Source organism: Parasteatoda tepidariorum, chromosome 11, assembly GCF_982258835.1.
Source record: "Parasteatoda tepidariorum strain Cologne lab strain chromosome 11, Ptep-v5.0, whole genome shotgun sequence".
NCBI classification, from domain to species: Eukaryota; Metazoa; Arthropoda; class Arachnida; order Araneae; family Theridiidae; genus Parasteatoda; species Parasteatoda tepidariorum.
This window is the reverse complement of record NC_141765.1, coordinates 27,707,831-27,734,593: the sequence shown is the minus strand read 5'-3', so window position 1 is coordinate 27,734,593 and position 26,763 is coordinate 27,707,831. Positions and strand designations below refer to the sequence as shown.

The window sequence follows — 26,763 nt, the reverse complement described above, 5'->3', positions numbered from 1 at the left end:
AAATATTTCATTCTGATTTCAGATGAATATGTTATATTATGATTTAAGACTCCAATATATCATGATTTGAGATAAAAATATAAAATATGTCTCTGTATGTGTTTTTCATTTATATTAATGAATATAATTAAATCAATAAGATAAAAAATTAAAAATAAAATTAATAATTATAATTGAAGTGAATATAAAATATAATTTTTTGTGTTTTTATGCTTATTTAGGATGTGGAAATTTCCGCTCTGTCATTAAGAGCTCTGTCATTGGCCATTTTTTAAAAAAAACATTTAAAAACAGTTAAAAATGAATTTTTTTTTCTCTAAACGTTTATGAAATATTATAAAATATTATAAATTATGAAATATTATAAATTATGAAATATTTTAGAAACTAATTTCCTTTCTTTACCATTTGTTATCGACTAAAAATTAGCAATCATTGGATTTTCTCGCTCTGTTAAGATCAAAAGAATGTGCATGGCTGAGCATACAGATAAGCCTTTTTCGAAACTTTCATTGTTTTCAGAAAAATTTAATCGCAAATAATAATGAAAACTAATAAACTAAACTAGAATAAAATCTTTTTAAAGGCTCCGTTAAAAAGAAAAATGGTTGTGTATATGTATACATGCACACAACTATTAGAGCGCTAAGTCAAAATTTTGAAGAATTTATCCATAAAGAGTTTTTTATAAGATGCAAAAAAACCTTGTTAATATAACATAATTCCCAATAATATTTTATTATAACTTTTATATTCTAATAATGAATGATGAAATTACTTTTAATGCATTTCAGAGCTTATTCCCTTTATTTCTGTTTAAAAAAAAGCATCAGCTTCAGAAATATCTTATCGATAGGCTGTTCCCTAATCGCCACCTTTAATGTATTTTTCTAACTAATGTATTACCATGATCAAAAATAAAATAAAGAATATATTTAATAAGGATTACAAATTAAGATTTAAGAAATGGAAAAAAACCACTATTAAAGTCGAATAAATTATTTAGTCAAGTAAAAATGTAAAAAAAAAACAATTAAGAAAAAAAAACAATTTGATTTCAAGACGAAATGTTTCCTATCGTCGTCTTTTATCTCTCACTTCTCTTCTGCAATCAAACATGTTTTGACATTGTTAATCTCGTCTCCCTCATTGATTAGTTGTCAGATTTCTTATAAAGTTTTTCTCGTTTAATCGCATAAATAATAATTTGAGGCTTCTATTATGCTGAACTTTTGACATGAATTTAAAATGTATATTAAGGATAGAAATTGCAAAACACCTTATTCTTTTAATTTTTCAACGATTTTTTTACATTAAGGGGTTATATTATTAAAAGATACTGATTAGCAAAAGGTGTTATCAGATTTATATTTATTTGTAAGTCTCCATTCATATTTACGAATAATTAAGATTTACTATACTTAATCTAATCAAGTTTCATTCAAGGCTATTGCAAACAATTAGACCTAATTCTAAACTCAGAATTTTCTAGAACTTCTAAAGATAAATTATCTAAAAATTCTAATTGGCACACGCTCTGAGAGATAATAATTCAGATTACTTTGTTATTAAAATTTGAGGTTGTGGGAAAAAACAGTAAACACCTCAATGTCATGAAACACTTTGAATATTATCATTTTATTCTGTGATAACTTACCATTATAAAATCGATAAATCTTCCATAAAGCCTCAACGAAACAAAGTGTTTTTATGAGGTTTGTAAAATTCCTTATCTTTACACAAAATGTCAAATATTGCATTAGATTATAAAATGAAACAGTTTAAAATAAGATTAGATACGATAAAACCAGAACTGATCTGGTTTATCTGAAATGAGTTCGGGAGAACAATTATTTTTTTACATATGCAGTAACAAGTTTATTGCTATTTTTTGAAATTATTATTCCATTTAAAATTTTACGAATTACAAAATCAAGCAAATTGTACTAGGCTATCTAAATTTTCAATTTTTGTATTTAGTTAAAACTAGTGTGATACGATTTGAATTATAATTTCAGTTTTTTTTTCCCAAAATTAAAAGCAATAAAATAATCTACTGTGAGGCAATAATTCCCAGGAAGGGAATTTTTGACTTTTTTTTAGAGTTTCATTATTTTTGTCATAAAATATAGTAGAGAACCAAAAACTGTTAGATGTATTGCACGACAGTAAATTTCACTGGGGAGCAATTTTTTTTTTTGTTGCATTTATGCAAATACTTGATTTTAAATCTGAAAGTGGGTTTGCTCCTAAAACTACATAATTTATTATTTTTCTAAATGACATTTTTAGTCCATTTTTTGTAGAAATGTATAAGCTTAAAAATGTTATATATAACAAGGGATCGCGTTTTGGCAAACATCTAGGAGAGTTATGGGTGCATCATTAGGATTAAAACTACCTACCCATGCCCGGAAATGTTATCGTACGCCGCTAGGACACTTCTCTATAAGGAACTGTTAAAACTGATTAAAAATGCCATTAAAAACTGTAGCCAGTAGAAAGAAACCGATTACAGATTTGAAATCATCGATATGAAACAATCCAAGATCGGTTAAAAAAAATCTGATGCAACAGAAAAAAGAATTCCTTCAGTGCACTCGGAAGAAATATTTAAGAATTCAATTATTTAAAATTAAAGATATTTTGGATGATGAAGAGAATACAAGGTAAGAGAGAATACATCTCAAAGAATACAAGGTAAATCTGTAAAAAATTACAAGCAAAATATACAAAAGTATTTCAGATTTATTTTAGAATGTCTTAATGTGCATAAAAGACTAATTTCAATAAGGTTTTTGAAAAATGAGATTTTTTTTTCTAACATAAATATTTAAAATCTTATACTTCGAATGTTGGTTAAAATTTGTTGCTACTATAATTAAGATCCCATTTAATAGGTATTTGAAAAGAAAACACTTACAAGCTGTATTACAAGACACGTGCATGATGTATTACACTATTGCGTATACACACACTATTATATTTGTAGTAAGAATACGTTATCACTGAAAATTTTAGTAAACAGATAAAATAAAATTTTAATTCGGATTTTTCCTAGCCTTCATAGTAAGAGCGCGAAAAAGCAATAAAAACACAAAATTGCGGACATTCGTAGACATTTTACGTTTTGAATAGTCATGTAAAAATAGATTTTCTGCTCATGGCTCTTTCCGACCACAGTGCTGACGTAAAATATCCTCGGTGGTAGACGGAGATCAGGGGTTAGAATCCCTTGTCATCTGGCTAAACGTGCGAGGTTTTGCAGTTTTCCTCTCTATGTAACGCAAATGCGGGCTAGTTCCCTCAAGAAGTCCTCCACGAAGTCCAGTTTGCAGCAGTGCTTGATCTAGGAAATCTCTTGTCTTCTGCATTGGATTCAAAATTACAAGGCTACGGAATTAAACATTAATAACCGTAAATTCAAAATTTGGTCGGCTCTTCAACGTTGGTTATATTATTTACGGTAACATATGTATAACATTCATAATTCAAACTGATTACGCTGTTTTAAGCACTTATTTGAAAAAATTTTCGTAACTTTTGACACAGTTGATTTCATTTTATTTCAGTCTTCAGAGAAAAACCTCCTCTTCCACCAAGTAGAGCACAAGAACAAATATTGAATGGAGACTCGCGGGAAAATTATTGGCATTCTATTTTGAATCTTATCAAGAATTTTCATTATATGATGTTGCTAGTTACATATGGTGAGTATTTTTTAGAATATGAAATTAGTATGGAATTATTTTTGAATGGTTTTAAATTTTTCTTTGATTTAAATGTTTAATCGGGTATCTCTTGCTTAAAAATAAATCCAATCTCTAAAATCTAACATTTTATAAAAATCCATTTTTTTTAGCTCATATCAAAAGTGAAGCTCTTATTTACTTTTTTTATAATCCTCTTCGCTTAAATTTTCTGAAAATGTTTGGTAAATTTTATTTGTAATCCTCTAGTAAAAACTTTAAATTATGTATCTCTTTAAAGTTTTCTCTCTTTGTTTTATAATAACGCTAGACTCATTTTTAATTATATTAGAATAATTCTATTTTTAAATAGTATTTTGATGGTATTCTCAAAACGTTTTGACTAATGGCATTCTAGTTCACGTATTGTAATTATCATAAGTTAGTAAACATTATTGATATCTACCAAAACTAGTGTAGATCTATTAATAAATATCATTTACAAATAAATATACTTATAAAAATACTGAGAACCTGTAAAAATATCTATATGCTATACAAATAAAATGACATATTTCATTCCCAAAGACTTGGATATAAAATCACAAAATTTCGTATAAATTACATATGGTATGCAAACGGGAGAAATATTAAGTTTATTCTCAGTTAATGGTAAATGTTGGTCTGAAAATATTTAAAGTTTTATTGCTTTTATTTTCATTTATTTTTAATGTAAATGAAAGTATGAATGTCAGATATCACAGAAAACTAGGATCAGATATCGTTTACCCTAATTACAGCTTTAGAGTATATATTAATTGTGCTTTTTTTTTGGTTTTCAATATAATTAGCAATTGTGCGACCTTTGGAGATAACCTTTATTATATTTCTAATGTTAAGCCTACTGAAGGCTTACTCATAAAAAAAAAGTTAATTCAATATGTATTCTGCCTAGAAACAAGGCAACTCTACGTAAATCATTCAGAAAATTTAAATTTATTAATTATATATTTTTGTAATAATAAACTTTGTAATGACGCACAATAAATACACTTGCTAGAATATCGAATGAAAAAAGCAAAATTAAATCATTTTTACTCAATTAAATTGAACAATACATTATCTGCTTGTCAGAACATATGGTCTTGTACTTTTATCAGTTTAATAACTGAAATATAACTTATTCACCATGGTAATGACATTTGCACTTAAGGGAAAAGTTGTGATAAAAGTAATCAATATAATTTTTTCTTCAATGTCTTTAGATCCAAATAAAAAAATATTAAAAGTAGAAAAAAATATTTTTCAATTTTTTAATATTAAAATAATAGAATTTGAAGTTAGGGACAAATCTTAACATTTTCAATTTTTAAGTATTTTTTTTAACACCGAAATTTTATTTTTTTGATATTTGAACTAATGAGCAGTGTACCACTTGAAAAGAATTATAGACAAAAATAATAAATTTTTTCAAGCAATTGCCCAAATTTGTAGTGCATAAAAAATATTTTCATGTTCAAAAATTTAATTTTTAACACTGAAATTTCCCCTTATTTTTTATTCTATTATATTTTCAATAAAATGTGACTGATTGTACTGCTCTTTTTTTCATAATAAAATAATAAACTGTTTAACAATAGCAGTTAAAATTTCCTTTTTATTACAAATTAAAATAATAAACTGTTGATATTGTACACTTTTAAGTTTTATAAATTTAATTCTTTGTATCACTCTTTTTAACGTAACATTTTCTGGTAATATTTTCTCAATGTGCTATACTAACGTGTATCATTTAATATATAATCATATGCTATTTGAAATTTAGCTTATTTGTGAATGTTATGGCTCTGTTATTTGCGTTATAAACTAACCCATTGATCAAATGAACATCACATAGCTTCGTATGAAGTAAATTTTTTTCAGCATATTTCAAGTATAAATTAAAATATACTTTTGCTTGATTATTAAATTTACCGGGCAACATCATTATTTAATTTTACCTCATTCAAGCTGTATTTTTGAATATCACATGACTATGGATGCTTTTTAAATCTACATGTTAAATTTACAATTTCTTTCATTTTTTCTGACAAATATCGGCCATTTAATATATATTAATTCATTTGTCATTTATACAAAGTAAAAAATGGAGGCAACTACTTTACACTAAAATGATGTTTCACTAAGTGTTCAACTGCACCAAAACCAATGGGTGTTCCTGGTGTAGTAAAACAACTAGTATGCTCTTTTACACTACTTGCTGGAAAGTAGCCGCCTCCATGTTACTGTAGTTTTGACCACACTTTTTTTTCTCAGTGCATAATGTAGTTTTCATAGTGAGCAATTTACAACAAATGAGCCTTTTGGTGAAGCATTTACGCATAGTTTTCAGCACAATTTGATACTTTTGACCCTTAATATTGTCAAGATTTATCACAGTTGGTACAATGTAAATGATTATGCATGATTTTACTCATTATAATCGCATTAGGTTTTAGTATTGAAAATTATACATTCAACCCAATCATAGCTGAGCAGATCACTTGTCGCTTCTTTTTGTTTCGAGCTGTGTCTTTTCTTATATTCGCGTTAATGTAAGTATTAAGATTAAGCAGCAAAGTTTTATTCTCTAATTCTAATCCACTTGAATTTTCAAGCTTTGTAGCACTATTTCAAAGAAACTGACGTTTTTTGTTCGGTACAAAAATTAGTTTCAGACATGTTTTGCATTAAAAAAAACATTTAAATATTTTTACAATTTTGAATTTCATAATATTTTTTTGAATATATGAGGTTATTCAAACTCGTTAAATATATAGAAAATTTGCTTTTTTTTCTTATTAGAAATGTTTCTTATCTTTTATGGCACCCCTGGTTTTTGTCACCAGTTTGATAATGGTTGTCGAATAAAGTCTAAAGGAGTCAAGTTTTCATAAAATTAAGAACTTTGATTTTTATTTTGTTTGAAACTTTCTTAAATAATTTGCATAATAACTGTTTGAAAAAGTTTGTTGAACTGTTTGAAGAATTTTTCATGGAGTTATGCTTTTCGTTCTTTTTTTTCCCATTTTCTAAGACCATTTTCTAAATAGTTATATTTCAAATAAATATCAAATTCTGTTATTCTTTCTTTTTACATTTGCAGTATTATTAAATTGATTGTTTGTTCTATTTAAAAAAAATTAGAATAAGCATTCAGAACTTAATTTTCCAATATACATATTAGAGGTGATCAATTAGCATTTGATTGAGGGGTAAATAGTCACCGAAATTGGATAAATCATTACTAAGGAACGCCGGGACTAAAAACATGAAAATTTATTTGTTTACTTTGAAACAGAAGGAAAATGTGAAGTGATTGTTAGAAACACATTCGAATTTCGCAGAGCAATCGGAAAGGTTTAATACATTTAATCCTGCTCTCTTCTATAGTGATTAGTTATATTTTGATGCGTTTTTTTTTTCTTTGATTAAATATTAATTTGCAACCTCAATGTTTATAATTTGTTTTATTAATTTAAGATTAAGATATCAATATAACAAGGCTAATTATTTAATTCTAGGAATAAATGTTGGAGTATTTTATGCTATATCCACGTTCCTAAATCAAATGGTGCTTGCATATTATGACGTAAGTATCTGGGACTTCTACAAAAGGCTTGCAACTTATTAAGAAAAAATTATACTTTTTTTATGATTTTTTTATCTTAGATTTAGGACTTGTATTTTCCATTTTCAATTGTTTATTTAGGCCGGGATAGCCTGGTCGGTAGGGCTCTGGGCCCATGTCCGAGAGTTCGTGGGTTCGAACCCCGCCGGCCGAAGACTCCCCGTGTAGTAAAGTGACTGATGCACGGTAAATCTGTCGAGTCGCAAAAGTCCTCTATGTTCCCATAACAAATCAACACCTCTGGGGGTACTGGATTGGAGATCGATCGTTCTCTGATTCAGGTCAAAATTACGATCTGTGGATGAAAGAATGGATGTACGAATGGGTCCGCCCTATAAACGGATGCGACGTATGGTGTGGTAGAAGTCGAATTCTTGGCCATGATGGCGCCACAGGAAAACAAGAACAATTGCACCCCCTCTCTCTAAACAGGCATACGTCAACAACAACAATTGTTTATTTTTGAAGATGTGTTTTTGTTAAAATTTTGATATTGAGTAAATTCAAAAATCTTCACGAATGTTTATCATGTTGCTTTACAAAAGCGGAACCGATTTAATTATTAAAGATTGTATGACCGCAAAAAATAAAAATATTCTTGCTATAGATTTATTTTAAAATAACTAACAATGGTAAGAAAATTTCAATTTCCCTTAAATTTTTTGTATTTCTTTTTCCTGTCATGAAATTTTTAACTGTTCTTTCGATTGTCATTAACTTATTCAGAAGAAATTTTTTATTTTTTGCTTATCATTATCATAACTTTCAATGTAAAAAAAATAATTGAACTCAAACGTCTCGAAAAATTATTAACACACCAAAAAAAAAAAATTAAATTTAGCTTCTCATAACGCAGGAAATTGTCAAAACCAGTTCTATCTTTTAATCTGTGATATAGTATTAATATATTTTATTTCTGTAATTACTCAGTTATTGATTTGATGGGTATTCAGTTCCACGCACTAAAGCAACTGAGCAAGCGCAGTTTAAATATTCTGTGTCTCTGACATTCACAGTTTTATCAAAACCAGTTCTATCTTTCAATCTGTGATATCGTATTAATATATTTTATTTCTGTAATATTTAGCACTTTCATGTATCATCTCGAACGTTTACTTCAGATCATTACTCAATTATTGATCTGAAGAGATTATTCAGTTCCGCGCACTAAAGCAATTGATCAAGCGCATTTTAAATACTCTGTTCCTCGGATATTCCTAGTTTTTTTAAATTTTATTTTTTAATTGTCGTTGAACAGTCGACCCAATTTTGATTTTACGACTACTAATGTTAAACTTCGTAGCCTTGCAATTTCGAAACCAATCCAGATGAAAATGGAACGCCAGATCCAGTATTGGAAGAGATTTGCCTTCGTGGGGGTCTCTTCGATGGATCGAGCACACTTTTTCGTTACGTGGAGAGGAAAACCACGAAAACCTCCCACGGTTAGCCTGACGGCAAAAAGCTCTAACCCATGATCTGCCTACCATTACTGATATTTTTGCGTCAGCACTGTGGTCGGTGCGATCCTGGTGTGGAATTCATGCCGACTAGCCATCACTTGGATTTGAACCAGGTTTACCTCGCTGGAAGGCTAGCGCTCTATCCCCTGCTGTCTCATGGACATACAGTTTGAGAAATCTGTGCTTCGGATATACACTGTAAGAGTGTAATGGACTTGCGCTGTTCGAGGAATCTGTGCTACGGATATCCACAGTTTGAGGAATCTGTATCACGAACATGCACACATTGAGAAATCTGTATAACGGACATGCACAGTTTCAGGAATCTGTATCGCGGACATGCGCAGTTATTTCGGGACAAAAGTATGTCAACGACTCGGAACGTTATGCAAAAGTGCTAAATCTCTCTATTAATTAAAAAATAACTCAAAAATTTATCTAGTATTAGGGAGTTTTTCCCTCTTTCACCCAATTTATTACATACAACATTGCGCAATCTTGCTTACCTCATTAAATAAGCAAAAATAGGGGATCAAACAAAGTTTGCTGCAAAAAACTTCTAATTTCTATCTTATGCATTTCGTTATTTTTATTAGAATAATATTTGTATTGTTTAAATGCATCATTTTTTTCTAGGGAGCCGAGGAAAGCGCTGGATGGATGGGACTTACCATTGTTATCTCTGGTATGTTCGGATCTGTTGCTTGTGGATTCGTTCTTGACAAAACTCATAGATTCAAGTAAGAAAAGTTTTCAAGCTTTCATTTCTCTCAAAATAATTGTATTTTCTTTAATCTAATTTTAATATATTTTAACAGAGAAACAACACTTTGCGTGTACATCCTGTCTTTGAGTGGAATGATAGCGTTTGCCTTAGTGTTACAATTTGGAAACCTGGTGTCATTATTCATTGTGTCAGCTTGTTTAGGGTAAAATATTCGTTTTACGTTTGTATTAATTTGAATTTTTCCTTTTTTTCAAAACAAGTCGCACTTTTGAAGCTTTTAAAACAATTAACTGCTATTTTTGTATAGCATGTTTAAACACTAACTTACGTTAATTACTATTACACTAACTTATTAAAATTATACACATTTAATTTTTCATTACATCTTTTACAAAAATTGTAAGATATATTGTAAGGAAGTATTGTAATATTGTAAGATATTTTGTAAGATATATTGCAATTCATTTCAAGGAATTTTTACGGGATATCCCGTTTACATAAATAAATATTTATAAATAAATACTTATAATCTATTTTCACAAAAGTATTGCACTGTGAGCAAAAAAAATGGACCACCCTGAATAACTTTTGAACTAATGATCAGATAGTCACGTTCTAGGACTCAATCTTAATGCTTCGAGGGAGTGACTTCAAATATGCTAATTAACTAGTGCAGATGATATTTTAAGTTGCAGAATTAAACAAAAAAACTTACTTTCTCAGAATAAACATGACTTTTTTCGACGGATTAGGAATTCTTACCCACAAAATGATAGTGGTAGTTGCAAACTGGGAAACACGGTCCTAGTAGTTTGGTCAGAAGAACGAATCAAAGTTAGGATCCCATAATATCAATTTTTCTTTTTGCATATTTTGTAATATCTCGAGAACTTTTTAAGCAAATTGAAAAATTTTTGCATGCAATTATAAAATTCTTTTAACCGAAGATAATTCTATTCAAAAAATAAATGTTAGTAAATATTTATCATTTTATTTAATAATAATTGAAAAATTAATTGAATTTTTCATCTGAATTATTGAGTATACAATTTCTTACATCATTTTAAAGTATGTAATTTTACATAGCAAAATGCAAAATCTGTGCAAAATCGGCTGAATAGTTCCTGAGAAATCGAATTTCAAATATGGGCGAATATCAGGAATCATTAATCGAATTCGATCTATTCTCTAGGTTGTCCAGACCGTAACCCTGGCAAACCGCAACCTCAGGATTAATTAATTGAATTTAACATAATAAGGTCATCAAAATTTTCGATGTTCACGATTATTTTCTGATATTTCATGCATTTTCAAACAATTCTGGAGGTTTAAAAATAGTGTGCTTATTATTTTTTATTATTTTGTTTTATTATCAAAAGTTAAAAGTTTTGTATTTTGCCATGTAAGTTTATATACTTTAAAATGTCAAAAATTGCATACCTTACAATTCAAAATTTTTTCGATTACTACTGAATAAGATAATAAATATAACAAATATTTGCGAAAAAAAATTTTTTGCGCGGAATTATCTTTGGATAAACAAATTATATAATGATGGGCAAAAACTTTTCAATTTGCTTAAAAAGTTCTCCAGATACGGTGAAATATGCAAAAAGTAAAATTACCATTAAGGGGTCTAAACTTTGGATCGCTCTCCAGGTCAAACTATGGGAACCATATATCCTAGATTGCGGCTACCCCCTATATTTTGGGGGATCCAAAATACAAATCCGTCGAACAAAAGCCATCTTTATTCAGAGAAGGTTCGTTTTTGTTCCTGATTTCGTAACTTAAAATATCGTCTACACTAATTAATTAGCATATTCGAGGTCACCCTCAGGAACCATTAAAATTGAATCCTAGAACGTGAAAATCCGATCATTATATCAATAGTTACTCTGGGTGGTTATTTTTTTTAAACTGTACAATCATTGACTAAAGTCTTCCCATCTGAAATATTTATAAAAAAGTTACACTTTTTATGATTGAATAGATCTTAATGTTTGACTGAAAAACTGTTATTCAATCTTAAATTTCAACTGTGAAAAGTAATCTTAATTTCTAAACATTTTATTTTTCCATTTAGACTCTACAATAGCTACTACATTTACTGCTAATAACTATTACATTACATCCTACTACTTATCATCCTGATACCAGAAACCTTCCACCGCAGTAGCGAGCGTAGCAGACTATTAATATATTTGCTCATTATTTTTCATCTCAGATTTGGGAAAAGGGGGAGAAAATAAGCTGACAAAAACTTCTGAGTGAAGTAAAAAAAAATTTCAGGTAATGAAAATTTAAAAATAAAATCATATACTACATGAAAGATGAGAAACAATATTTTCTCTTCTTAAATCTGACATAAAATTGAATTACCGTAAAGCTGCGAATTGGGAACATTACCTTAGCGTTTTTTATGATTTTTCCATAGCTTATTCGAAGATTTAATTCACTTAAACTGTGACTTTTTTTATTATTTATTTTTTGAAACAGCTTTGAAAAGCACGCTTAATTTCTTAAAAGAACGGTGAAAAAAAAGTATGGTCAAATGGCTCTATGGGAACACCAAAAAGCTCAGTATTTTTAACAGAAGCGCTTTGGTGAAGATTTTTGGTAAAATTAACAATAAAATATAGTTTTATAATGTGTGATAAAATTTGGAAATTTTATCACGACACCTTAGACCATGGTATAAAAACCATTTACTCGGTTAAACTCACTTTTCAGTTTTGTAGTTTTTACTAAATGTGAGATAATAAGAGCTCTAATTTCAAAAACCAGAATTTCCTATCAACTGTTACTATATGAACGGAAAAATTAACAGATGAATGGTTAAGATATCTCATATTTTAGTTTTATTAACCAGAAAGGTTCATTGCCAGGCTGTCTGGTGGAGATCCACGGCGAAGACAATTTCACCAGAATTGTCTTCGCCGTGAAATATTTGTAAATTATTTTAATAACGTTTCTGCTTTGAACTGTAATGAAAATGTTACTTTTGTAGGTTTTTCATGACTGGTTACTTGCCTTTGGGATTTGAATTCGCTGCAGAAATCACATACCCAGAAGCTGAAGCTAATTCATCTGGTTTACTAAATGCATCTGCTCAGGTATTCATTTTTCATACATACAGAATCTTAAATATACGAAATTTTAAATGTTTTTTTTAAATATTTGTGTTATTGGCGAACAGTAGGATAAATATTCTTTTAACTTAAATATGAAGTCACGTGATGGTGCTAAAGCTAAATGGGATGTCAGTTTGAATGACAGCCGAATACTATGAGTCAAATTATCGTAATAATCTGATGAATAATTATTAACAATATTCTATCAGCTATATGTACTTTATTCCGATACTCATTGTAGTATGTATATTTTCTGCCATATTTAAGCTAGTTTTAATTTTAAAAAAGTATTTGATTTGCGAAATTAAAACTTTTGTTTTTTTTAATAATAAATATAGTTATAGTTTTAAGTAAAAAAATTACCACAACTGTGATTCCTTTTTTAAAAAAGATAGATTTGTGGAAAAAAAGAAACAAAAACTATAAAAGTCTTTTAAAAATAAAGGTTCACACTTAAAGGAAAAATATTTTCAGCAGAGCATATTTAAAAGTATAATAAAATAAACGCATATTAGTATCAAAAATATATTAAACTAGGAAAAAATTCGTGTATAAATGACTACTGTAAACAATGCAAAAAAATATCTGGAAAACTACAAAAAATTACTTTTCACCTGTGCAATGCTATTTTTATTTAGTTAAAAAAAATTACCACTTTAGGGATATTTCATCTTAAGAAGGAAACTGGCAGTTATAGACAAAAATTGCATTACTTTATTTAAATTACATAGAAAAAATTAATACAAGCGTAGCTAAATTTTTATGTGATCTTTCACGTCATACAAATGTATTTATAGTTAATAAAAGAAACTGTATAAATAACTAAATGGATGCAGTTGACACAAAGAAATTACTTTATTTTAGATATATTTATATTTAAGTGTATTACCTATAAAAAAATGCATGTTTTATTGTAAGGTAAATGAGTTTTATTTAATGGGAATTCAGAAATATTACTTTTATAAAAGTAAACTGCTGTCACAATTTAGATAAAGCGGAATTCTTTATTGTAACAAACATCTGGAGAAACAAATTTATACCATATATTTTTGGAAACTATTACAACTGATGTCTCAATTACTATATTTATTACTTTCTTACTAAATTTTCAACTGAAACTTTGACGAAAACCATTTGATTGATAATTTCATAAATATACATAAAAAAAGGTATTGGTGTGAAATACAATATATTAGTTTTTTCTCCTTTTATATTTTTTTTCATCTGAATTAATATATGAAATCACATGATTTCGCTATTTTAAATATGTAATATTATTTAAATTTAGTGCAGCATAGTTGACATCAACTCTTATGTCGTTGAATTTTGCATTCAATGCAACAAGCCTGACAGTATTTGTGTGACTGTTATGGCAGGTCTTATGACAATTTTGAGTCGATTTAGTATCTCTCAAATCAATCAAGTTTTGAAAAAAAAATATTTCAATCTTATTTTCGTTGTTTTTTAACCCCTTTTAATATTCTGGTTGAGCATAAAATTTTGCATTTATAAAAATGAAATACGCGAGGAACTTTTCACAGTAAAGAAGCAGTGAAAAAATTGGTACTTCATGTGAACTATTAGTTTAATGCCAGTTCGTAATTCGATAATGAAAATTCATTTTTAATGAGAAAAAAAACTATCGATTTTAAAGTGTGAAGATTTTGTAGTGTTGTGGTGAATGTTTTTGAATCGTTAATGAAAAAAATCAATATTTATTGCACGGCATGCTCCTGAAACGAAACATAACATTATCCATTTTTGAATAAGCATATTTGCTGTTAATTATGATTTCTAGTAGACCAGAACGTAACATCCACCCATTGAATCGCGTAAGCTCGCAAAAATATACCATCAATGCAAACTACTTGTAATTTGCTTACTGTTCAGAATAATTTACAGCTTTTTTATGTCTTTCAAGCATTGTTAGATGAATCAGAAGTTAGGAAAACAGAGTTGAAAATAGATGAAAGGTGGTTACACATTAAAATAATGAGGGAATCGCGTGTCTGTTAGTTTCCTGGAAAAAACAGCATAGGGAATATTTTAACACATCATATTCAAGACTAATTGAAACTAGCGCATATTTTTAAAAAAAATTTCATAATACAATAACTCAAGAAAAAATATCACCCTGAATAATGATTGAATTTATTCTAATGATCAGATTTCCAGTACTAAAGATCAGTTGTAATGGTTTAACGGTGCCACAGTGATAAATTAAGTTACGAAATCTGACACCAAAAATGTACTTCCTTTGAATAAAAATATTTTTTTTAAACAGATTTTTTTTTTTTTTTTACCTTTAAAATATGGAAAGGTAAACGCAATCTGGATAATATGGTCCCAATAGTTTAGTCGAGAGCAGTGGAAAGTTTTGTTGTGGATTGTGGCGTTGCTTATGCAGGGCCCACGCTAATGACTTTAAATTGTTAGCCGGTAAATTAGCCAAATATCAAATGTGTTAGCCAAATTTCAAAAGTCTTTGCCAAAGGCAAATCTCAAAAAATTTCTGTGATTAATTTTCTTCCCATTGAAAATTTCAAACCAAATTTTACTATAAATTTAACAATTTAATAAAATTAAAGAGTTATTTTAAAGTTGGCAAGGAGTAAATGAGTTATGAATTGGAGAAAACAGGAAAAATGTAGATGTTTCATAGTCTCAGATAAAAGGAAATTAAAATAGGTTGGGATTAATTTTCTTAAGCAACATTTGATATTTTATTAGATTTAGACTTTCTTTAAAATAAATATATTTAATTTTAAATAAAACTAATTCTTTTATCTTTTAATAAAAGAATTTTTACTGACTCGGTAATTTTTAACTCTTATGATAGTAATCATTTAGAAAAAAAAAAGGATCACAGTCGAAGATAAGTTATTCGAATAATTTAAATCTGTTTTATTGTTTTTTATACTCCTCGAAGAGATTTTTTTTTATCAAAACACGTTCAATGCCAGCCGAGTGTAGGTCGTTAAACTATATCATCAAAAAGTGGTCTCTCGGGAGAGCCTGTAACCCCTAGAGAGCACGTTCCCAAGGTGGCGGATAGGGGAATGCCTCCACTGCCTTTCCAGTGGGTGGTAGAAGGGAAATAAAATATCTTCCGCGGACCAACAGGTAGAAGTCCAACCTCTCGAGGCAATGGCGAACCCCTCTATGAGGGCTGTGCTCCATGCCTTCGGTCCCATTTGAATTGTACTTTTTTTTTGTACAGACCATTTGAATTGTACAGACCAAAAGTTATTCAGTGGGATATTTACTTAGATAACTGCTCTATAATAATTCATCATATTAAACCCATCTGGGGTTTACTTTTAGCTAAAGTGTGCAAAAGTCCCGTGATTGACCTGATGATTTTTTAGCTGTTTTTCTTTAAACTTTTTTTACTTATTATTATGCAACTATGAGACGTATTATGTATATACGAGGCGCATCCAGAAAGTAAGTTTCCCTATTTTTTTAAAAAAAATAACTCATACTTTCAGGACAATGTTTATCGGCAACAAGTACAGCAATGTTTCAGCTATTTTACAACATAGCCACAATCAGAATTAACACACTTGTCGTAGCTTGGGATCAACTTTTGTATCCCTCTGTCGTAGAACTCTACCTCCTGTGAATGGAGCCACGTGGTGAAACAGTAAACGCTGACCGTTTCAGTGAAACACTGTGGAAATTGCGATGTGCCATTCAAAACAAAGGGCGTAGAATGCTTAATTCAGGTGTTGTGCTCCTCCATAACAATGCTCGTCCACATACGGCTCGACGCACATCAGCTGTTTTGACGACATTTGGCTCGGAGTTGTTTGATCATCCACCCTACAGCCCTGATCTTGCTCCCAGCGATTTTCCCGTTTTCTTGAACCTCAAGAAATACCTGTCTTTCGGTGAGCGTTTTGGAAACGACGAAGAGCTGAAGACGTCTGTCACACGCTGGTTCCATTCACAGGCGGTAGAGTTCTACTACAGAGGGATACAAAAGTTGATCCCACGATACGACAAGTGCCTCAATTCTTGTGGTAGCTATGTTAAAAAATAGATGAAATATAGCTGTACTTGTTGCCAATAAATATGTTTCTGAAAGTATGAGTTCTTTTTTTTTTAAAAAAATAGGGAAACTTACTTTCTGGATGCTTCTCGTATTATAATTAATGTATTAGTGTATTATTTTGTAAGTTATTGAAAAGATTTTTTACAAATGATCACTTCTTACTTTCCAAAGAATGTTCTGAATTAACAGCATGCCACAGATTCGTCAGATACTTTAGAACATACGTGCAGAATGATTCGTGATAGTACTATCTGTATTTATCTTGGGTTTACTGCAGCCAGCACCCGACTCTAGTAAGAACAATGCAATAAATCCAATCCTAAAATAAATATAAATGACATCAAATTATTACTCTAAACAATCCTAAACTTTTTAAACTATTACATGAAATCAAGAAAAAAATATCATCATCATTCTGATAAACTTTAGATAATTTGTTATAGTAGCAGGCATCGAAAGTTCAAAAAAACAGTTAAATAATCAATTTATGACTACTGACCCTAAACACTAATAAAACACTTTGAAATCTCCATTTTTTTTCAAAAATCATTGAATCTTCCTCCATTAATGTTTCTTCATAAATGAGCAACATAAGACTTTACTTTAAAAGATTTTAATCGTCATAAAAATACAAGATTAACTTGAACATGAAACTTTAAAAAACTGTTCTGTGAAATTGGATTTAACCGATCAAAGTAAGTTCCGCTTTGGTTTATTTAATTAAGAGGTCTATTTATGTAATTTATTATGTCTATTTAAGACTATAGTTGTTTATACAGCAAAAAGCCCATTCTGGGCCAGGTAGTCACGAAAGTTAAAGCTCCACAATTTGAGACCAACTGCGTGATTTTGACAATACGGTCAGCATCGAGCACAAGACGCTTTAACTTTTCATTCAAGCTGATACCCATCGATCTGAAACAAAATGAACTTCAAGCCGCTTCAATGCTTTTAACCATTGTGCAATCTGAAAAACCTATAAAACTATGTTTTCTACTACATGTCAGATAATTCCAATTGAAATATTTGTACGGCCATCTGAAAATTTTGTCCTCAAACTGCAGCACGTTATAGATGCAAATGATGCTTATTTTAAAAAACATTGTTTTATAGTTTTCTCTGCAAGCTGCGCCACATATCGACGAAATATAAAACTAATTATAAAACTTAATGAGAAAAAATTCTCTAGTTTCCTAAACAGTAACCAGCAGACTGCACATTTATATCTCTATTTCTCAAATTTGCGGTAATTTTTGAACACTAGATATATCAACACTGTGTAGAAAAACCTGTAACCAAATTTAAGTATTATAGTCTGTATTGAGATTTTGCAATCACGATAACAATTATTCCATGTCTACATAATTATCTCTGCTCTAAATACATATAATTTCAGGTATTCGGGATATCTTTTACTTCACTAACTGGTTTTCTTCTGAATTCTTACGGAGATAAGGAATCGAATATATTTCTCTCTGTTTCGCTGCTGGTTGGCTGCATCGTAACAGGTAAGAAAAATTTGAAAATCTATTTAATTCATGAAACTTACTCTAAGCTTAATTGAAAGCATTTATAAAATTGATTATGCATAAAGACAGGGATTCTCAAGGGTAATATCAGGGTACTATGTGGAATGATTACCAGAAATCAAGTTCAGTAGGTGAAGATAAGTGTTGAATAATAATAGCAAATGAAAACTCGATCCTATGATTAGAATTCCAACTATGTAAGGCATAGAAAGATTGTTTAATATCCAGGTTTTAGACATATCTTTCATTTTCTTTAAATCGAAATTTAAAAATAGAGGTCTAACTTGTCAAATATAAGCAAGACCACACTGACAAGAAATTTGATAAATTGCCCAGTTACTATCAGCAATAGGATCTCGAAATTTAGTTCGTTTAAAAGATAAGAAAACGGTTTTAAAATCAATTTTTTTCAAAATCTTAGTTTCGGATAATAAGGTAACACAATCGGATTGCTAAAGTTCGAATTCGAGAGTTTGTTTGATTGTGTAATTAATATTCGATGATTTCAATGAATAATATAATAAAATCCATGTTCTATTCATTTAGTGCATTACAATTGAATATTTTCTTCGAGATTTCTGAAATTATTAATAAGTGTTTCACTTTTCTTCATCGTGCAACGTCTCGTTGCTTTGATGTTGTTTTTTTAGGCGCAGTTTGCTGTAGTTACTAAGCAATTACGTAACAAGTTAGCGAAAAATTAATATTTAGCCATATATCGAACTTATTTTGCTTTTTGTTGCCTATGATTAAGATTACATGAAATGTTAAATGCATAATTTACGTAAAAGAAAACATGTTTCGAGCACTTAAATATCGCGAGAAGAATATTTTGACAACTCGATTTCACTGCACAATTGACATTTTGAACAAGACTTTTGAAAATAATTTTTTTTTCAAATACTAAAAATATCTAACTGTTGTAAAAAAAATCTAAAGAAATAAAAAATTTAAATTACTTCTCTGAATGCAGAGGATACATTATGATCATTGAGTTTGTTAGTATTAATGTTCCTTATAAGAGGAACATTTCATAAACATAAAGTTGAGCTTTACAATGTAATGATGCATTTAACTATTACTCAAAAGGGTGATCAGCCTTTCCTAAATCATCAATCATGCAATAAAGTTTTTCTTTAAACATAAAAATAGTGTTTTCTAAGCATTTGTGAATAAATTATGAAAGCACTTCAGTCAAAATATAATAAGTTATAAAAGCATAGTGTGTATGGTGAAATACCATAATAGAACCTAGTTCAAGTTCAAGAAGTACCTGTAATCTTATTTTGAGACAATTTGCCTGTTAAAGAAACATTATTCATAAGCAATTATCTTAAACTGAAAAAGAAACACTTTTCAAGTATTAAACTGAAAACTATGGAGTTAAATAAAAAATTTTACATTTTCAGCTACAAAAGAGTTATTGCTTGTAAGTATTGCTAAAACCTTCTAATTATAAAGAGGTGATTTAAAGTCTTTTGAATCGAGCACAAGTAAAAGTTCAGAAATGGACATGCTACTTAACTCAGCGTCTAAACAAAAAATAATATCAATGCAACGAAGCGGATACGTTGCACTAAGAAAAAAAAAACTTAATAATTTTCTTCGTGAAGCAAACATAGCATAACCAGATACAGCGAATTATTTTTTTATTTAGTCTCTTGTTATAAGTTTTTCAACGACTAAGTACAAGAATTCCCAATTTTGAATGTTTTATCCTTCGTCATCCTTCCAGAAGGGAAAAAGGATGTGTTAAGTATCATGAATAGCTTTTTTATGCACTTAAAAATCTAATATTTTCGTTTGTAGTTATAAAATGTAATTTTCGAGATCTTCAAGTTACTTCCCCACTATTATCCAAAAAAATTAGAAATGGCTTCTTAAACTTATAACCACGATCTCAATTTTGAAGCATTTTTTTATATAGTAGCAATTTAAAATAAAATTTCATAACCTTTTGACTCAGAATGAACACCGGTGTCTCTGTTATATATTTTTTGTGACACTCTAATTACAAGTAAAAATTTATTTTGTTCTTTAATTATGAAAAGCAGTCTAATTGTTACTAGAAGAATTTGTTAGACCAGTGTTTCCCAAAATTATGACTTTTGTGTACCCTTTCTAACTTTTTCGTAACGCTGTGTACCACTAATAAAAAAATTTATGTATTTTTTACAATAAGAATTTGCACAAAAGTTAAAAATCACAGCTGGCTGTTGACACCACTTATTATTAACTGTTAAAAATAGCCAATAGAAAAATACTTAATCGTAAATTTTCATGGCTAGCTTTATTTTTAAATAAAATTTCTTGAAATTTTCGTTTGTTGCATAAGAACGCGTACCCCTGCTAAACTGTTCCCGTATCCCTGGAGATACGCGTACCACACTTTGGGAAACACTGTGTTAGACTATCGAAATTATGTTTGGATTATTGTCATTATTTTTTCATTCATTTTGAAAAACTTATAAATATTGATTTTGTGAACTAAATAAATTTCAATATGCGTTTCATGTATTTCATAACCGTAAATTATTAAAATGTTAAATGTAATATTTTTCGCTTATTTTGATTAAATTAATGAAAAATGTATGAAAATTTTGAGTTAAAGGGTTAACTTGCGATATGCGATTTTCAGGGCATATTTATAACATTTAAAAGAAAGGTGCCACCTATTTGTTAGCTCATCATATAGTTAGTTATGATAAATAAGGAAAATTTACCAAACTGCTTTTCCAAATGTTCTCTAGATTCTGGAGAACAAAAGGTCATCTTGATCCACTTAATCTATTTTATCATTTCGCTTCTGGCTTTCTTACAACAACAGACCAATCAATTAGATTCATCTAACTCTTGAACGAATATTTACTTTTCCCATCATACTTCAGAAGTTACATGATCCACCCTAAAGTATTAAAATGTACATCAATAAGCAGTATTTATTTATTTTGCGTATAAAGACCAATTGTATAATTATTAAACGAATTAAAGAACAATACATCAGCATTTTTTTACATAATATTATTGTGTATGTATGGTTAATCCCAGCTTAAGATTTACAAACTTCTCAAAGACTTGAAGATACATCTGCAGTAGGAAACATCTAGCAATGATATGTAAGAAACAGGAGCAAGGACATTTGCTTAGCAATCATTATTTTTTACTACTTCAAAGAAAGCTCACTGAATTAATGTAGAGTTCTAGAATTTCAAAGTACTTCATGGGGAGCCTTGATGGCTCATGGGATCGAACGTTCTCCTTCCACTGAGGTCACCTAGATTTGAATTCCAGCTGTGGCTGGTTAAAATGAATTTTGCTTCCGGCTCACACCGACCACAGAGCTTGACATAAAATATCCTCAGTGGTAGACGGGTCATGAGTTAGAATGCCCTTCCTGCGGACTAACCATGAGAGTTTTTCGTGGTTTTCATCTTCATGTTAGTTCCATCAAAAAATTGCAACAGTTTATCCCAACACTTGCCTTGTCTTCTGGGTTAGTTTCAAAATTACAAGGCTGCAGAGTTGAGCATTGATAGTTGTAAAATTAGAATTAGGTCTGCTGCGCCGTTGGCCGGTTACAAAAAAAGTACTTACAATCGCTGTTATAAAAAGTACGAACAATGGCAGTTCACGAAAAAAAAATAATTTGAAAGAAAGATATTGCATAAAATATAGTGAGTTTAAGAAAATATAAATTTTCTTTTTTCGAATTTTTGCTTCACTTTCTTCGAATTTAATCTATTCTGCTCCGACCAGGTGAGGAAAGTTAGATAGGACACTTTTTCAAGTACGTGCCTAGTATGACATGGGCATACAAAAAAAAAAATCTCATCTACAAAAATGCACCAATCATTTAGGTGATTATGTTTGTACAAGCGTTTAACCTTTCAATTGATGTAAATATTAATATTATAAAATTAAATGGTATTTGTAATTCTATAAATTGAAGAGTTTACGTTATGGATTGCACTTGTAATAATGGAATTAAAAAGAAAATTTTAGCTTAGTTCACTAGGAATCCGTCACAATAAGATGGCACTGATATATGTGGAATACCATCATAAAATATTATAAAACTTTTTTTGTTCTTTCAGCCTTCATAAAATCAGATCTTCGTCGCTATAAAGCATCCCAACTACCAGTGGCATCAGGCCCTTGTGATAAACTGAACCCCTGTTAATTCTGGTGGGGAAAGACGAATTATTGTAGAATATAATGTATCGTAGTTGGAAAAACTCTTGAATCTCTGCAAAAACAGTGAACGCCATAAGTTATCATTGACTTTGTTATGCATACTGCTCAAATTATTTATAGTCATTTCACTCGATGTTATTCGTAAGAAACTGTTCTTCCATTGATTGTTCTTCCAAGAAACAAATTTGAAAAATATATTCTTATGAACAAATATATATAATTTTTTTATTGTTGAGAAATATCAAATTTTCTAGCTATTTCAAATTTGTTAAAGTGCAATGTATATGCATACTTTTGTTATGTGAATTTTCAAGTTGCCAAAGTGCTTGTGCTACATTGTTTGTTGTGTATATGTATGCGTGGGTGTATTATATTGAATATAAAATTTGAGAGCAGCTTAATTACTGAGATGTTCTGCTTTATAAAACATTGAATGTTTTGTTACGGTGAATTGTTGTTACAGTGTTTGGAAATACTTAGTCCTAAATAAACCTTCCGGCACTATTTTTAAAATGTATCCATCCGCATTACATAATATCCCAGTTAATCACCAGTCACTAAAACTCGTCATTGTTTGTAGATTGCAAAAAATTATCAGGAGAAAATTCCCAGATTTGGTCAATGATAGTGCAAACAATGCCGAAAGGATGTGTTAAATCAAATTTTTAATAATTGTGGAATCAAATTTTTCAGACTTTATAAACTACGATATTGTGCAAAACTATATAAATATGTCTACTTCTGTTTCATGTTTACATGTATAGGGTGTTTCAAAAATATCTGACTCTTATGTGAAAACAAGTAGAGACGATTATAAAATAACTTTGCCGACATATGACCATCTGTAGAGCATACCGTCTGAGTGAATGGAATTAAATTTTGTACATAGTTGAGATTTATGCCTTCAACAATGTTAAAAACGACTGTGCAGCTCTCACTGTTCCAGTTACAGAGCCGAAATTTTGAAATGGCAACACCCACTTTTTGGATTGAAACTTATTCTTTACCGCAAAAAAAAAACTTAAAATGGAGTTGGGACGGTATTTTCAGGACAAGAAATTGCGATACTGGGACTTTGCCAATCATCAGCATTACGAGAAGAGAGTGAGACAAAAACCTCTAAAAACCGAGAAAAAATTGCAAAGAAAGCATTTTTATGCCTTAAAATTCTTGGACAAGTCTGCCCTCACATTTTCGACTTGTCCATTGTTCCTTCTCTGTGTCTTTAAAGGATTTTATCACACTTTTTTCTTATTAGTGGTCACGAAAAATGGTGATGCTTGGCAAAGACCTAGAATCGCTACCTCTTGCACCAAATATACCGTTTCAAATCCACTTTAGGTTTTCTATTGTAAGTATTACGTTTCAATCAAACAGGTGTGTGTTGCCATTTGAAAATTGTTAACTTTTGTCACTGTAACCGTGAAGAATGCGCAATCGTTTTTAACACCATTCTTGAAAACATAAATCATAATTATGTAAAAGATTTTAATACATTCACTCAAACTGTATGCTCCCCAGAGGACCATCTGTCGACGGTTATTTTATAATCACACTGAAGATAACTCATTTTCCCAATAGAATTCGGACTCTCTAACTTAAAAGATAACCGCTAATGAGGATTTCCTTGTCACTAAATCATGTCTACTCTCAGTAAAAATCTGTTCAATATTGAACCATAATATGGTTCAAAATTATTACTATGATAAGTCGCTAAATTGAGTTATGTTTCCGTTCACTATAATTTAGTTCAACTAATAAGGTTTCAAAAAACTTAAAGAAACATCGGTTTAATATGTCTAACAACATCGAAGAAAATACCCGATGAACTCTGATATTTTCTTTTTCACTGTTACTTCTATCAACTGGGAAAATGACTTCTCTTTTACGTACCTTCTCAATTTTGTAAAATATTTCTGAAATCCTCTGCACACTTCATAAGTGCTTTCATGAAATAAATGTATGTAATTATATATGTTTCTTTTGGTGAGTTATATTTGTTATTGCTGTTCGTTGTTTTAAATTCAGTTAAATGAAATGAAATTTATCCCTACAAGCACAGTAGGAATTCTAAAATTATTATTGAGAACAATTGCAGCTATTTTTACACTTTCCAATTCTGCTAAAAAATGGTATCTAGAGCTATATGTATTGACCATTTTAGTAAAATATATATGTAGATAAAATATTTGTATAGTTCGATGTAAAATAACAAAAAAATGTTTTTATGATAAACAAATAGTCATTTATATAAAATCAAAGTTTTATAAATTGCCTAATTAAAAAAATGATCTATTTTATCTTATTTGTTAATATATTTTTAATGATTATATGTTTGGATACAATAAATTTAAATAATATACAGATTTTTATGGCTCATCTGATCATAGAAATATTACATATGAAAAAATGTATGTTGCACTAATCCATTTAGCCAACAACTCACATTCGATAAAATTCAAGTACATGGGATATTCAAGCAACTAATCCCTCACTGAAGATAATTTAAGAAACAAATCTCTGATTGCGTGATAAAAAAAATTAAGTGATCATTAGTGACGGAGTAAGACACCTTAATTTCTTTGTGTGTCATCATCTTGGTGATCCAGTGAAATTTCTAGTCTCCTGGTTTAAAAATAATCAAACCTATCTTTTGAAATATGTTAAAGGACTTTATTTACCATATCTGCTACAATAATTTTAGGTGATAAATAGCCTTATTTTACTTAGAAAAAAAGCAGACTATTCATATGTAGATTGAAATCAAATCTATTATATAATTATAGGCTATGGAACTCCTGAAAAATTACAAAAAATGCGTGGGTGTGAACTCTATTCTTGATGTTTATTAGTAGCATTGATTCTTCTATGAGTAGTGCTTTTTTGAAAAAAATATCAAAGCTTCATAAATTATTTAATAATCATTTTCTTTACAATATTTTTCTTGAGAACTACACTTTTTGTGTCTGTACCTCCAAATAAACTGAACAATTTCATAATCTTTCAACAAAACTAATTTAAAACATCAATGAAGTACAAAAACTTATGCAAGTTTCTATGCTTGAAAAATAAATCAACAAGAAATCAAAACTCATGTCAAATATTAACTTAAAGAAGCAAGATCAAGAATGTAGAAAAGAATTGCCTTGATCTATTCTAGAACAATATTAATTTAAAAAAATATTTTGTCTTGTTAATCACTATATTAATAGAGTTAATATAAAATGCTTTGCATTTGCTTGTTTTTCTATGACAGCTTCTATTTGTTAAGTGATAGCAAATACTCCTTATGTAAATATTGTTATATGTTTAAGAATGTTTATAATTGTAAAACTCTGTTAACAAATCGTTACATCAATTAAACTATTGAAAGGAAACAATTATATCTAAATAAATGTTCGTCTAAAAATGAAATCTATACGCACTGTGTTTAATTATTGTTAATTTCGTAGCTTATGTTTTCAAAGCTATTTAAAAAATAACTTATATTATGCATTTAAAAGTGCGGCATTTATATAAGAGCTTAGACTTGTGTGTAAAATATGTGAGATTATGTTTTGCTGTAACGATTGTTCAGTTGGTTGTAGTTTCTAAGTAGCTGCATAGCGAATTGGCAGCTTTCTTACACAGTGTTTGAATTCGTAAATTTTCATTATTCAAAAATGTTTTATTTAGGTTTTTCTGCTTGTGTATTTTTATGTATTTTGTTTATGTGTTTCTTTAACCTACTTATTTTGCATAATTATGCTATTTGGTTGCTATGTGTAAATTGTAAGAAACTAAGGGACTAAATACTTGGTTAACACTCAAACATGATTTTTTTTATAAGATATCTAAGCAAAATGCATAGTTGTAATATTTTCATGGGTTTCTAACATCTTTAACTAGCTTACTTTAACGGTTAATTCTTATAATAACAACTTTCTCTAAAGCATATTCAAAATGATCATTTCGAGAAAAATGCGAATCAAGAGATTGTTTTTTTTTCCTGCAAAAATTATCAAAATAACAAGTGTACTTTTATATCAGGGTCTCGTTTACACATTCCATTTGTTACTAGCTAACTAATTTGTTACTAACTCTGAAAACTATCGTTAAATTGTCACTTTCTGCCCATTAGTTTGCACTTCTAAACATTCCTTTTAAAAGCAAAATTCATATTCGCACGTATATCTAATTTCATAAAGGACATCGCCAGCATAGAATATCACTCTAAGAAAAAATCTAATATGATGAGCGATTACGAATTTAAATTTATTCTACTACAAATTCATTATTATTTTGCAAAAACAGTATTCTT

The 26,763-nt window shown here is 29.3% G+C and overlaps 1 protein-coding gene across 6 annotated transcripts in view; it reads left to right on the top strand.

The window, feature by feature from the left end:
* The window catches only part of LOC107447328 (choline/ethanolamine transporter flvcr2a), a 126,759-nt gene extending 100,887 nt beyond the window's left edge, over positions 1 to 25,872 (top strand). For all 6 annotated transcript variants that reach the window (XM_043039068.3, XM_043039069.3, XM_043039071.3 and 3 more), the window contains 7 exons: positions 3,573 to 3,710; positions 7,253 to 7,320; positions 9,459 to 9,562; positions 9,641 to 9,751; positions 12,560 to 12,665; positions 18,137 to 18,248; positions 22,364 to 25,872. In XM_043039068.3, coding sequence (XP_042895002.1) covers positions 3,573 to 3,710; positions 7,253 to 7,320; positions 9,459 to 9,562; positions 9,641 to 9,751; positions 12,560 to 12,665; positions 18,137 to 18,248; positions 22,364 to 22,449 — 725 coding nt within the window. In that variant the 3' untranslated portion in view covers positions 22,450 to 25,872. The remainder of the gene's footprint in view (positions 1 to 3,572; positions 3,711 to 7,252; positions 7,321 to 9,458; positions 9,563 to 9,640; positions 9,752 to 12,559; positions 12,666 to 18,136; positions 18,249 to 22,363) is intronic.
* Positions 25,873 to 26,763: the final 891 nt, after the last annotated feature.